The 12,903-nt window shown below is 54.2% G+C and overlaps 1 protein-coding gene across 8 annotated transcripts in view; it reads right to left on the reverse strand.

Moving 5' to 3' along the window:
- DTX2 (deltex E3 ubiquitin ligase 2) overlaps positions 1-12,479 on the reverse strand; it is a 39,493-nt gene extending 27,014 nt beyond the window's left edge. For 6 of the 8 annotated variants that reach the window (XM_076354471.1, XM_076354470.1, XM_076354468.1 and 3 more), the window contains exons 1-3: positions 12,436-12,479; positions 6,864-7,252; positions 1,007-1,592 (exon numbers count right to left, since the gene is read on the reverse strand). In XM_076354471.1, coding sequence (XP_076210586.1) covers positions 1,007-1,592; positions 6,864-7,170 — 893 coding nt within the window. In that variant the 5' untranslated portion in view covers positions 7,171-7,252; positions 12,436-12,479. Of the gene's footprint in view, positions 1-1,006; positions 1,593-6,863; positions 7,253-7,996; positions 8,054-12,435 lie in introns of those variants that run through there. The other 2 variants (XM_076354472.1, XM_076354473.1) reach the window with 2 other exon arrangements.
- Positions 12,480-12,903: the final 424 nt, after the last annotated feature.

The following is a 12,903-nucleotide window of genomic DNA, read 5'->3' on the forward strand; positions in this document are numbered from 1 at the left end:
ACTGCCAGTCCTTCCTTCCAAGTATCTAGCTCCCTCCAGAGAGCCAGAGCCCACCCTAAGCACCCAGCCAGGAGAGGGTCACTGAAGAGAGATGAAGGGAAAGGACATGGCAAACAACCCTCACAAGACGAGGCTTAGCTGGATTTTAAATCGCTTACAGTCCTGCTTGTGCTTCCAGTCCTCCGACATCGCAACAGTGAAGCCCCACAGCACCTCAACACGTGCAAAATGAACCTCTTCCGTGATTGTCCAGTGGCATCTCTGCTCTGCATCAGCGTTTAGACTGACAAATAGCCTGGACACCACTCAAATTGCTAGTGTCACCCCACTGATTTCAGACAGAAAGGGATCAATATGGTTCAAGGTATCAAAGGAAGGGGAAAGTAAAGTACTGATTTGGTTTTCTAAACATCTTCACAATGGATTTAAAAGTCCTTGATGAAGTCTATGTCTTAGGGTTGTTTTTTTTCTGCTTGTTCACCTTTAAAAGTGTCCAACATGGACTTCCTGATTTTGTCAGAGAACTCACAAGGTCTCAGCCACATGCAGCGAGTCCTGTGGTCCCTCCTGGAAGGTGAAGAGCTTTGAACACAGAGCAGTTTTCCACTCTGTTTACTGCATATTTCAAATTTAATAAGGGTGTTCACAAGTCCCCTTTTCATTCACTCAGTCTCCCTCAAAGTTGTTTTTAAGTGTAACCAGAAATGCCACCAATCACCTTTAATTTCCTCAACTGCAGTATCTCAACCTGACTGCTTTCTCCCGTTGTTTCAGGGAGACTCATAGACAGGGACTAGATTTCAAGTGGGAGAAAAGAAGGGAAAAGCAGAGGAGAAGCCTTCTCATCCACTGTACCGGACACAAAGGCACAAACACACCTCTCACTCTAGGGAGAAGACCCTTGTAAAGTCTTCTGGGACAAAGAGACTCCTAGATAACAAAGGCCTGAGCACAGCAGGCCTCTCAGACACATGCACAGTATTTAAAAGGTGAATTATGGTTGTACCTGACTCCATTAGATGCAGACAGTCCTGTGCTGGGGCCCCCAGCTTGAGGCAAAGCCCAGGTGCTCTGTGCATTGAGTCTCAGTGTTGACCTCGCTCCAGACAAAGTCGGTTTGTTATAGGGCACGAAGCCGACGTTGGAAGAACTTACTGACGCTGTCCTACTGGAAACCTGATGAGTAGCGGATGAGTTGGGAAAGTTTATCATGGAATGCCGGTAGCGCGTGGTGATGGGACCAGTCCCACCATTTAGCCAGCATTGCTGGCAGGAACAAGCCACCCCCGTGTGAAGGGGCGCCGGGGAGGCTGTCACCGGGTACGGGGCGTCCAAGCGCCTCTGAATGCCGCGGCGGAACCTTGTGGTCTTGTTGGTCTGGACTTGAGCCACAAAGTCAACTTCATAGTTGTAGCCCAAGGGTCCGAGATCTACTCGCTGGTGGTTCGTGGCACGGGCTTGCTCCAGGAACACGCAGACGTTCATCTCGTAGGGGGACCACCCGCCTTCATCATTCTGCCACTCCCAGACGATGCCCTGCCCGGCGGCAGAGTCCCCGGGGAAGAGGTGCCTGCGGACGGCCCGCATCGTCCCTGCGTGGGGAGGGGGGTGGGGGGAAAAAAAAATCATTTTGTGAGCAGAGAAGCAAGGGGGACCTGGTCTCAGGGACTTGTTTCTGCACAGATCTGTGGTGTCTACATCGGGATGGCCTTCCTCACCTCTCCCTCGGCAGGGGCACTAACAGACTTTCTCTTCCCGACAGGGCTGGGTTTGCTCATGAAGCTTAGAGAAATGCAATACCCCCGAGATCCCTGTCCCTCTGCCAAATCTGACCGCGGGCTGGCAACAGGTTCAAAAGCTGCTGGGAGGAAGGGTGGGAAAGGAGGGAAGGTGAGAGAGGATGCAGAGACAGACACACCCAAGCACAAAGGCACAGCAATCACATACGCCTCCCTGACATTAAAAAAAAAAGTAAAAAAAAAAAAAATCAGGCTGAGGCACAGATCTGGTTAAAAAAAAACAACTCCCACAGCCTTGACAACAGAGTAACTATAGAGACATGACACCATCGGGAAGTGCTTTGCAGAAGCGCTTAAGGGGCTAAACGCCCACTTTGCTACTCAAGGGTCTGGGCAATTTTGCTCTTGGGGGAGAGGATGAAGTCTCACAAGGGCAAGGACGAGGACTTTGGAGAGGACAGACAGGGCCAGCTTCTCCAGGCTCCTGACTGCTGGGAGATATAGCAAGACTAGAGATGAGAAGACAACGAAGTAATTTGGAAACTGGAGAGAGCAGCTGTTCAGACAAAGGAAGAGAAATGAAAGCAGACACGCTGCTCTTGCAAGGCTGCTTGACAGCAACAGCAGGAGCTCGAAACCCCCTAGAAGCCTGGTTCTCCAGGGTGACTTCACTCCTGGTTACTTTACTCCTTTCTTTACAAAAGAAAAAGCCTAATGAGAGGGAGGTAAGCCACCCAACAGGACAGAAGCTCTGCAACCTCTGCAAAAACAGGTTCCTGCAGCAGGGTCAAGACTGCTGCTGCTGGGAAAATCCTTCGCAGCACTCTGCACTGAGAAAGGGGAGCGGGAAACGCTGCGGGGCAAGCAAATCTGGGGATGCAGGCAGATGGGAGTGAACAGGGATGCAGCGAGTTGTTACGACACAGGAGGAGTTCAGAGAAGAATAGCACCAAGAGGCAAAAAAAATAAAATAAAGCCTCCTAAGAGGTCATGAGAGTTATGACCCTAAGCTCCAGGACCACAGGTAAACAACAGTATCCGCACCTAAAGCCTGTGGAGAACTGCCCCAGGATATTGCTGGTGGCTCCGTGGGGGACAGGCAGTCCAAGCAAGCTTTACACCCAACAAGCACACCCCAAGTAAGAGGGAGGAGAGCCCACGTGGGACTCCACACTGCCAAAACCCTATTGCTACCTGTGTTCAGGCTCTGGCTGCCTGAATGCTGGCCCAAGTATCTCTGCCTCACACTGCTGTCCTTGCTACCCCATAGTATTGGGATACTGCGGAAACTACTAGGACTTGACTCAAACCGTAAGGGCATTAACTGCCTCCTCACTGCTAAAAATTCGGCTCGACAGCATGAAAGTCACATCTCTGCTCCTATCACACTCCTGGGCTTCTTTGTAAATGGTGCTGGTGGTTTCTGCACAGCGCTTTGGCGGTCAGACTGTAACGAGACCCTGTGCTGGGGCGCAGGTATGTCCCACGTGTCATTGCAGAAACTACATCAGGAAAGACAGATCTGAGCTCCAGAGCTGACATAAAGGCTGAGGCTCTCTCAAAGGCAGAACGTGCCATACCAAGGAATGGCAGGACTCGCGTTTCTGCTGGGAAGCTGAAGGCACTGGGGACTGGAATGGCTTCCCTCAGCCCGTGCAAGGGATGAGCAGCCAGGAAAGGTCCAGCACTTCTTCCCAACACCTGCTTCGGCGGCTGGAGCAGCACCAAGCGTCCTGCTTATTGCAGAGCGGGACTCTCCAGTGACACCATCCAGCAGCAACATCTCATCAGCACACCTAAAAAGCTACTAGCAGCCAGTGAAACACAGCAACCTCCCCCGTGAGAACTGGGATTGAACCCCAGTAGCTCAACCACGAAGCCCAGGAATTCCTGTGGGACAAGACCTTCCTCTGGCAGAAGTCAGGGCAGAAGGTGTCAGCAGAACCAAGCTGACCTTCCCCAGCCAGGAATCAACATCTTACATGGGAAAGCAGATGAAACAGCCAAGAGCAAACCCTAGCAACGACTGCTCCTATCCAGCAAACAAGTCCTGCCAAATTTTAGAAACACACAACCTATGGCCTCAGTAGGTGGGCAACGTTAGGGATGACCCCCTGAGCAGAAGGAGGACTGATGATGAGACTGGGCTGGAAGTGAGATGGTGAGAAATGAACTACATTTAGAGATGAGTGCAGGGAACCTGCTCCCAGGAGAAAGGGGACTATCATGGGTAAAGCAAGGTGTCAGAAAGCCCAGTGGGACACATCTCAGAGGAGATTAGCAAGGCTGCCCCCGCTCCATTGGCAGGTCAGAAGCTAAAAGCAGCACAGAGAAGACTTGAGGAGTTTGTAAAGAACCTGTACTTTTAACATCCCAAAACAGCAGCAGGGAGAAGAGCTTTTAGGAGTCAATAACAAGACCAAAGCCATGCACTTGGAAAACATCCCCCTTCCCCCAGGCTGGCAGGGAAACTGGCATTCCTCTCCAGGGTGGGCAAACAGCTGTGGCGAGAGGACAACTCCGGCTGCTCCCTTGCATTCACTCCCAGCTAATCTGCCTCGACCAGCAGCTGAAGCCCGCAGCTAATCTCGCCCACAAGATCCCCCTGCACAGCTGTCACTCCCTGTTGGTGGGGATGCTGATCCTGTTAACACTGGCTTCCTGTTATTCTCCCTGGCTTCCTTTGAAGAGCCTATTTGTCTGTCTAATAGCTAATGAGCAGAATACAACAGCCTATTTTTTGCTCTGTTTAAAGATTTTTCATGGGGCTGTTTCCTGCAGAGAGTCTTCTCTCCAGCACATGACAAAGGTCAGCTGGCTGCTCGCTCAGAAAGGTTCACGTTTAAGGCAGAGCCCTGCAGAGAGAAAAAGCTTTGCTTAGAACTAGGCCACTGAAAGGAGATATGAGAGCATTTCCAACAGTCACGTTGCAGAGCACACAGATGCTTGTGGAGGGAGGCTCACAGACCTGGCCGCTCTGATCAGCATCCCTCCAAATTGGTGGGAAACACTGCGGGAGAGCTGTGAAGTGGAATCAGCCTTTTTGTTTTAACAACTCAACCACAGATCTCCCCCAAGGAAAGATGAGATCACATCAGCCAACATCATTTCCAAAATTGTATTGGACTGTCCCCCAGAGATCACAGAATCATAGAATAGTTTGGGTTGGAAGGGACCTCTAAAGGTCACCTAGTCCAACCCCCCTGCAATCAGCAGGGGCATCTTCAACTAGATCAGGTTGCTCAGAGCCCCGTCCAACCTGATCTTCAATGTTTCCAGGGACGGGGCATCCACCACCTCTCTGGGCAACCTGTGCCAGTGTTTCACCGCCCTCAGCATAAAAAATTTCTTCCTTAGATCTAGTCTGTATCTACCCCCCTTTAGTTTAAAGCCATTCCCCCTTGTCCTGTCACAACAGGCCCTGCTAAAAAGTTTGCCGCCATCTTTTTTAGAAGCCCCCTTGAAGTACTGATAGGCTGCAATAAGGTCTCCCCAAAGCCGCCTCCTCTCCAGGCTGAACAACCCCAACTCTCTCAGCCTTTCTTCATAGCAGAGGTGTTCCATCCCCCGATTATTTTTGTGGCCCCCTTCTGGACCCGCTCCAACAGGTCCATGTCTTGATGACCAACTCCAAACCATCCTGCGATAGACAATATTCGCTAGGTGTTTTGAGGTCTTTCACAAGGGTTTGAAGAGATACAAGACCTTTGCGGAGAGACAGCTCCCCTTGTGGAGAAGGATGTCCCATTCACATTGGGACACATCTTTCAGTCTCCCACAGGCGCTCTGCTCTCCCGCACCAAACCGGGCCATTTCCTGACAAGGGACAGCCTGGGACTGCTGCCCATGTGTTGGAGCACTGGCTGAAAGGACAAGAGGCTGGAAGGTTCCTTCGCAAGTTTGACGTGAAGAAAACAAGAAAGAAACAGCCGCTGGTGTCAGCTTTGGTGGTCCATGCTGTATTGCTCGAAGCCTCAGCAGGGCTTCCAGGTGCTCAAACAGGCCACGGTGAGCCAGACCTGCCAAGGCATCCAGCTAAGAAAGCTCCTCACCCACAACACCCCTAGGAAAAACTAATCCTAAAGTCACCAAGTCAGAATAAAAACACGGATGCAGCTGTGATGACCACTCGCATTTGCTCCAACCACTTCCCTTTCCTGTAGGAATTGCCCGATCGTGCAGTTGATTCAAGATATTGCTCACTTACTGCTTCAATTGGCAAGAAACCAGAGCACTGCCCATCTCTAAAGCTTAGGGTGATGCTTGCCTGTGTCCTGGGGCGATGGGAAAAAACGTTGGCAAAGGGGAAACCGATGCACAGAGAATTTTCCAAAGCAGCCATTCATTCGGGGTGTGTAATTTGGGATCTCCCTGGATTTTCCAGAGATGAAGAGCATGCATTCCACGCCTGCCCCCTTTCTAAGCTACAGCTGCTCAGCACATCTGGAGCAAAAGAGGGTAGGAGTCATCTCAGCAAATTCTGAGCTGCTAGCCTCAGTGACCCCAAGAGAGACGAGATGAGAATGAAAATTAGGTCTCAATCCTGCTATTAAGACCACCCGCCCTTCCTCCCTGGGAGGAAGCACGCCAGCCTCATACAGCACAAGTACGGGGAATATTCTGCTGCAGCATTACGGCGTTCTGCGGGGGCTGCAGGCTTTCGCTAAGCAGCTTGCACAGGGCGGCATGCCAAGGTAAAGCAGCTGGCACTCCAGCCGCAGAGGGAACAAGGGATTCAAACGGGAGGGTTTGAACCGTAAAAAGGCCTTTTTATGTGAGTGGTCTTGAATGGATGTGGATGGGGACAGGAAGAAAGTTTGCAGCTCCGAGGGCTCCAGCTCACAAGCTCGGAGCTCCAGAGGTCCCGTGATGAAGCTCCTTAAGAGACCGCCACTGCCTGCCTGCACCCAGCCCCGCAGATTCACACCAGCCAACACCGATTTGCTCACGTGCCAATACGCTGGGCAGCAGGCAGCATCAGGAGAGAAGCAGACACGCCACCCATCAAAGAACTGCCCAGCAGTGACAGCAGAGCTTTGTAGGGCTCCCCTGTGCAGAACAAGGTCCCACTTATCTCCAAGCGTGCAAGCAGCCTCATCAAAACCCCAGCACAGGCTCCCTTACCTGTATCCTGCCGGAACTGCGTCAAGCTTGGGATGTCGATGACATAGGGGGCCAAGACAGGATCCGCGTGTCCCAACGGGATGCTGCTGACAAGCCCCGACCCCGAACGCCGGCCCTTCTGCTGAGAGGCCTGAAAAACCTGTTCAATGTAGCTGCAGACGTTCCCTCGGTACGGCCTCCACCTGCCAAATTCATCCTGCCATTCCCACACCGCCACTGCCGTGGAGTTGCTGCTGTGCCCCAGGGCAGAACCAGGGAGTCCGGATGGCCCGGCCGAACTGCTTCCCGCTCCCTGGGCTGCTGCCATGTTCCTCCCTGAGGTCTGGGCACGCCGTGATGGGAAGTGGCAGCTGCGCTGGCTGGCCTTACACCATTTTCTTCTGGGGGACCTGCAGCGAGAAACAAAGAGAGCACACAGAGCTGAGAACAATGCCCCAAATCCACCCCACCCTGCAGCCATACCACACAAGCCATTTAAGAGAGGGAAACAAGCTCAGCCTTTCACAGAAGATGCTCACTTTGCATTTAGGAGACTACAGAGAAGTGGATTGGCCTCAAAACCCTCTGGTCGAGGGCAAATGAGGTACCACCACCCACTCCCTGCCAATGCTAGCAACTTTTCTTGCTAATTTAGAGCAAAAACTCTTTGAAGAGACTCAGCTTCTTACAGTTTGTGGCCCCAGACACCACCAGTTGCTGCAGACCTGTACAAAACCAGCCCAGAGCTGCTGCTTATCTGCGTTGGGCAGATCCGTAAGCCCTGACCCGAGTTCAGATGCCCACTAGCCAGGAGCGGGCCAAGGCAAGCCGCCACCCTGCATCCCTCCCCACCCCAGCTCAGCGCCGGTCCTGGCAGCGTTACGCTCTGACCACCCTGACGTGAGCTGCCAGCTTGCGAGCGGGAGCTCTCCGAGTGCTCGTGCACACGAATGACTTGGTTACACAAGCAGTTCCCAAACTCTTCTCACTGATCTGAGCTTCAGGGCTACAGTGTCAGCTCCCTTCAGGCTTCTGATCACTCAGTTTTGATCCAGGATCAGTCTCCCTTGACTCCTTTTGTGCAGCACTATACATGCACACAAAGCCAGAAGACAATCCTTTACGCACAGTCTGCAAATCGCAGTAATACATACGTCGAGCGTGATCTGAGCGAAGAACGGATGGGAACGAGTACGGAAGCACCAGGAGGAACGCAGGGCATAATGAACAGCCTGTGCTGAGGGCAGTGCTTTAGCACGTCCTCAAGATCTCAGCGCACCTAGCTGCAGCTTCTCAGGTTGGAAAACAAGGAACATCTTGAAACAAGGGACAATCTGCATCAACAAAGACTCAAGCCAGAGACTCAAGCCATTCTTCTTGGGGAAGAACAGAGAATGGGGTAGGAGCCTTAAGACATCCAGATAAAGACACAAAGGGCAGGGAGCAAATCCTACGGGCTCACAGAGAAGGGACAGGAAGCAGAGACAAAAGATCACCGTCACTCTTAGCCCCCAAGGGATGTAAAAAAGCAGACCTAAAGCCATCACATGGTCGCCAAGCTGTCCGAGAGACACCAGAGGTCTGATATTTGGCATTCTTTGTCTGCTACGTCATTGCAAGGAATCCTGTCCAGACCATCTGGACGCATGTGTCTTGATGCCCAAATGCCAGACAGACCACTTGGAGATCCCTGTGTTGGTGCTCGTGAGCAGGTGTTTTAAAATAAAGTCGCCTTCTCCCTCCTAAGGTCTCACATCATTGATTGCTCGCTTAGCTCCCAGCAGTCAGCAGGGAGCTATGAGCTTCCGTCCCGTCAAATGGAAAAGTTCAGGTCCCCCAAGAGGCAGAGAAGCAGTGGGCGGCTTCCACTGGAGGATGCCATCTGCACGGAGAATGACATCCCTGCCGGATGGGAAAGATCCCACGCTCTGTGGAGCGTCCCATCCATCATGCTCGTGTGGCTTGCTAGCTTAAAAAAAGAAATAGAAAAAGAGCGAGCGAAGAACAGACGCGCCCACATGTCTGCATTTATAAGAGGAAAGCAACACTTTCTCCAGGAATTCATTGTAAATTAGTTTATGAGCTGCTCTGGGATTTTTACAGAACACCCCCGGCTCGACTGGTGTTGGCGACAAACTGCTCTAGATCACCAACAGAAGACGCCGGTCGCTGCAACTGATCTTTCCGATGTAACTCGTTCTCCCCTAATGCACCAAGGATGGTTATTTTATTGCTCAAAACAGCAAATTGATACTTGAGGTATCAAACTCAACACCTGCCTCTGCCAGCCCTTTTTATGGCAGGTTTCACGCCAACACATCTCCTCCTCGGGGACCGCCAGCACGTCCATGCTCGCCTTGGACCAGCGTGAGCCACAGCAGGGCTGCAGGGTTTTCTGTCCTACCCACCTGCATCAGGTGCTCTGAACCCCAAACAGAGAACCAACACCATTTTTTGCCCCCAAGTTGTTGTTACCAAATACTCATCTGCACATCCTACAGCCACAAGCAGAGCAGGAGAGCAGAGGGAGGCTGTTTGGAGGGAGTCGGCGATCCGTTTTCCTTCCTTTTTTAAAACGCAGCAGCAGGAAATGGAAAAAAAGAGGGTATCCCAGCAGAAGAGCTGCCTCCATGTACCACCTCGCACTCGCTGGGACACTGGCCGAGAACAACCAGGTGACAAAAGCCTATTGCTCACCCCCTCGGACAGCAGCGATGCTTTGAATCCTGGACCACACGTGCCGACCAGCTCCCACACGCAAGCAAAGGTACCCGGACCGGCTGCTCGCAAGTGCCGTGTGCTCTGACATTCACTTCCCCATCAGAATGGAAAAATATTTCCTGTGCTGGAACTGCTGGTCCAAAGGAGGAGCAAGGGGCATATTTCAATTTCAGCCTCCTGCCAGTTCTCGCTGCTGAACGCCGCTCGAGCCAGCAGCTGTTTGCGTGGATTGGGAAGCGAGGAATGCGGGAGAGCTTCAGTAAGCCAAAACTACACGAGCCCCTGAGTTAAGGCAAACAAGAGAAATAAAAGGCCTGAAGTTGCGGTTCCTTTCCCCTCTCCGTGAATTCAGCAGCACACAAATATTAAAAGCTGAGAAATTCAATACCAGAGCTGCTCGTACGGTTTTCAGCCTACCCCCTTGGGCTGCCATGCGTGTTACACCAAGGCAGAGAGGGTCTGGGGTAGGCAGCTCACAGAGCTGTACGGAGATGGCTGGCTGTGGCTTGGGACGCGTCACACATCCCACTTTACCAACGCTGCGTTCTGGATGCTAGCAGCAGCAGTTCAGCTGCACCAGCTCCTTCATGCTGGCTCTGTCCTGGGAAGGTTGGCAGCCCAGAGAGAGCAGCTACAGTCTTTGCTAAAATCCCATGGACTATAAACACTTCACCCTGAGCTTTAAAAATGCCTTGAAAAGCTAAAAGTCATACCAACCCCTAAAAGCTATGTTTATTCAGCAAACAGAGGCCTGGCTCCAATTAGAAATCCTATGGGCCACCTTGCCCCAAATGAAAACAAAAGCACGACTACTTGAAGTGCAAACTTAAATATTCCGGCCAATTGCCCCCCACTTAGGAGGTAATTTGTAACTTGGGCTCAGATCTTGAATTTGGATTTGTTTGGTTGGATCTTTAACACCCCAGCACAACCTCTGAAATGTTTGCCCACATGGATTTAATCGGGGACTTGGACAGGAAAAGAATTGGGTGCATTTCGGTTGTGTTTCCCAGCAGATTCACTCCCTGCTCCTCAAGCTCCAGCAAATGGTGGTGAGAAAGCCGGGGAGGGGCAGGTGGGAATTAAAGCATTTGAAAGACATATTTAATTCTCAAACCTGTTCTACTTCCAGAAAGCAGAATTTTCTTTTGCTTTAAATGCAGGATCTTAAAATTCACGGGTCTGAGATGATTTCTAAAAATGCCAAGTCCCTTTTTAAGTTTCTGAACTGAAATTGCCAGCGCTGATCAAAGTTTAAATGATATGCTAGCTTGTACCTGGAAAAGAAAAGGCCTCAGGAGCCCTTGAGCTAGGGTTGCATTAAAAAAATAAAAGTCACCAGACTGGTAAAACAGAGACTTTTCAGCAGGTTGCTCAGAAAAGAGGGTGCCCACGAGGAACTTGTTAAGCGCCACTAACACCACATGAGAGGTGGGACTGGAAGGGCTACAAAGAGCCCATGGGAAAAGATTACACACGGATTAGGAGAGCGCATAAAGCACAGGGAGGCAGCGGGGCTGTAATAAACCCGTGACCCTGTGCAGGGTGCACGACTGGAGCAGCACTACAGGTGCCCTGTGCCACCCTGACCCCAAACCACCCAGCCAGGGCCCCCCCACGTCATCTGATCTGCACTTCTAACTGTGAGATAACTCACATCGAAGCACATCTTTCCCTACACGAGCAGCCAGCACACGGCTAGCAGCAACCAAGGGTAATGCTAGAGCAAGGTAGTAGAGGGGAGGTCGAAGTAATAACTCCAGCCGCGCAGATCGATCTGCCCTCGACACGGTCCTGCCTTCTTCCAGCCTTTGCTGATCCTCGCGGCACAAGGCGGCTGGGTTGACAGCCAAAAGAACGGAAGAAATGAAACCCGACTGCTCCAAACCTGGACTCCTTTCATTCAAAACAAGCTTCAAGAGAGTTCCCTTCGGAGGAAAAAATAAAGACCGCAGCTCAAGCAGAACAAAGCGTTTGCCTATCAGCTAGGCAGAGGGCTTATTTCAGGCATGAATGAATAGGAAAGCTGAGGCAGCGAGAAGAGGGCAGGTACACCTGAACACAGGATCACACCAAACCCGGCATCCCGCTCGCTCGCTCCAGGGTCCTTCTGGGCACTGAAGCACGTTAATGTGTGGGGAGCCTGTTCACTTGTGAGGGTGCACAGCTGGCAAGATCTGGAGGGCTCCTCCAGCTTCGACCAGCACCAGGAGGGCTCTTCCCCTGCCTTTAGCCGGACGGCACAGCCGGACTGCCGGGAAGGGCAAAGCCAAGTCCTGCCGCGGGGAGCTGGTGACTCGGGGCCAGCCTGGCCGCTCCGCCGCGGCCGCTCGCCCATCGGAGAGCTCAAGCCGACCCTGGAAGCTCCCAGCAGCACCGACAGACCCACGGCAGCCGCCTCCTGCCTTCAACGCGGCACCCCCCGCTTCAAACGCCCGGTCACCCCGGGGTAGGGCCCTCTCGCGGGCCCACCCTGGGCTCCGCAGGTGCGGGGGGGGGGGGGGGGTGTCCGGGCGGCACCGATCCCCCCTCGGGGGCGAAGGAGGGGCCGGGGCCTGGTGCGAGGGGAACCGCGCCCTCGTCCCCCAGGCCGAGGGGGCAACGGGCCCGCAGGGGAAGGCCCCGCTCCCGGCCGGCCGCCCCCCCCCCGCCTGCTCCGCCGCTCAGAGCGAGCTGAAGCGTCCCGGGCAGGGGCAGGCTGGGCCCGGGGCGGCCGCGGCGTCGGTACCGGTCGTTGGCGGCCGTGACGGCCCCGGGGGAGGCCCCTCAAGGACGGCCCGGGCCCTCCGCGCCACAGGGAAGGGGCTGCCCGACCCCGCGCCGCGCCGCGCCGCCCAGCCCGCCCGGCCCCCGGCCCCGCCGTGCCCCTCACCCCGAGTCCCGGCGGCGGCGGCGGCGGCTGCTGCGGGGCTGCCGCGTCCCGGCCCGCGGCGGCGGCGGAAGGCAGCGCGCATGCGCCCGCGCCGCCGCCTGGGGGATGTAGTGCGGGGGGCGGGGCCGGCAGCGCCCGGCGCGGGCGGGGGAGGGAGCGTGCGTGCGTGTGACGCCACGGCGCGTGAGACCGCGACGCCGGGTGGGCGTGGGCGTGGGCGTGGTCCTGTGGGGGCGGGGGCTGCTGCAGGTGCGTGGGCGCGGCGCCGCCTGCGAGTGCGGTGCCGGGTGCGTGAGTGGGCGCGTGGCCGCGTGAGGCAGCGCGCGCGCGGGCGCGGTGCGGTGCGGTGCCAGGGCACGTGTGCGTTGCTGCAGGCGCGTGGGGGTGATGCGGTGGGTGAGAGAGACCAGACCGCCCCTGCGCGAGGGTCAGCACGTTTGCAGGCGACAGCAGGTGGGGCGGGAGCGT

The sequence above is a fragment of the Aptenodytes patagonicus genome, chromosome 17, assembly GCF_965638725.1.
Source record: "Aptenodytes patagonicus chromosome 17, bAptPat1.pri.cur, whole genome shotgun sequence".
Taxonomy (NCBI): domain Eukaryota; kingdom Metazoa; phylum Chordata; class Aves; order Sphenisciformes; family Spheniscidae; genus Aptenodytes; species Aptenodytes patagonicus.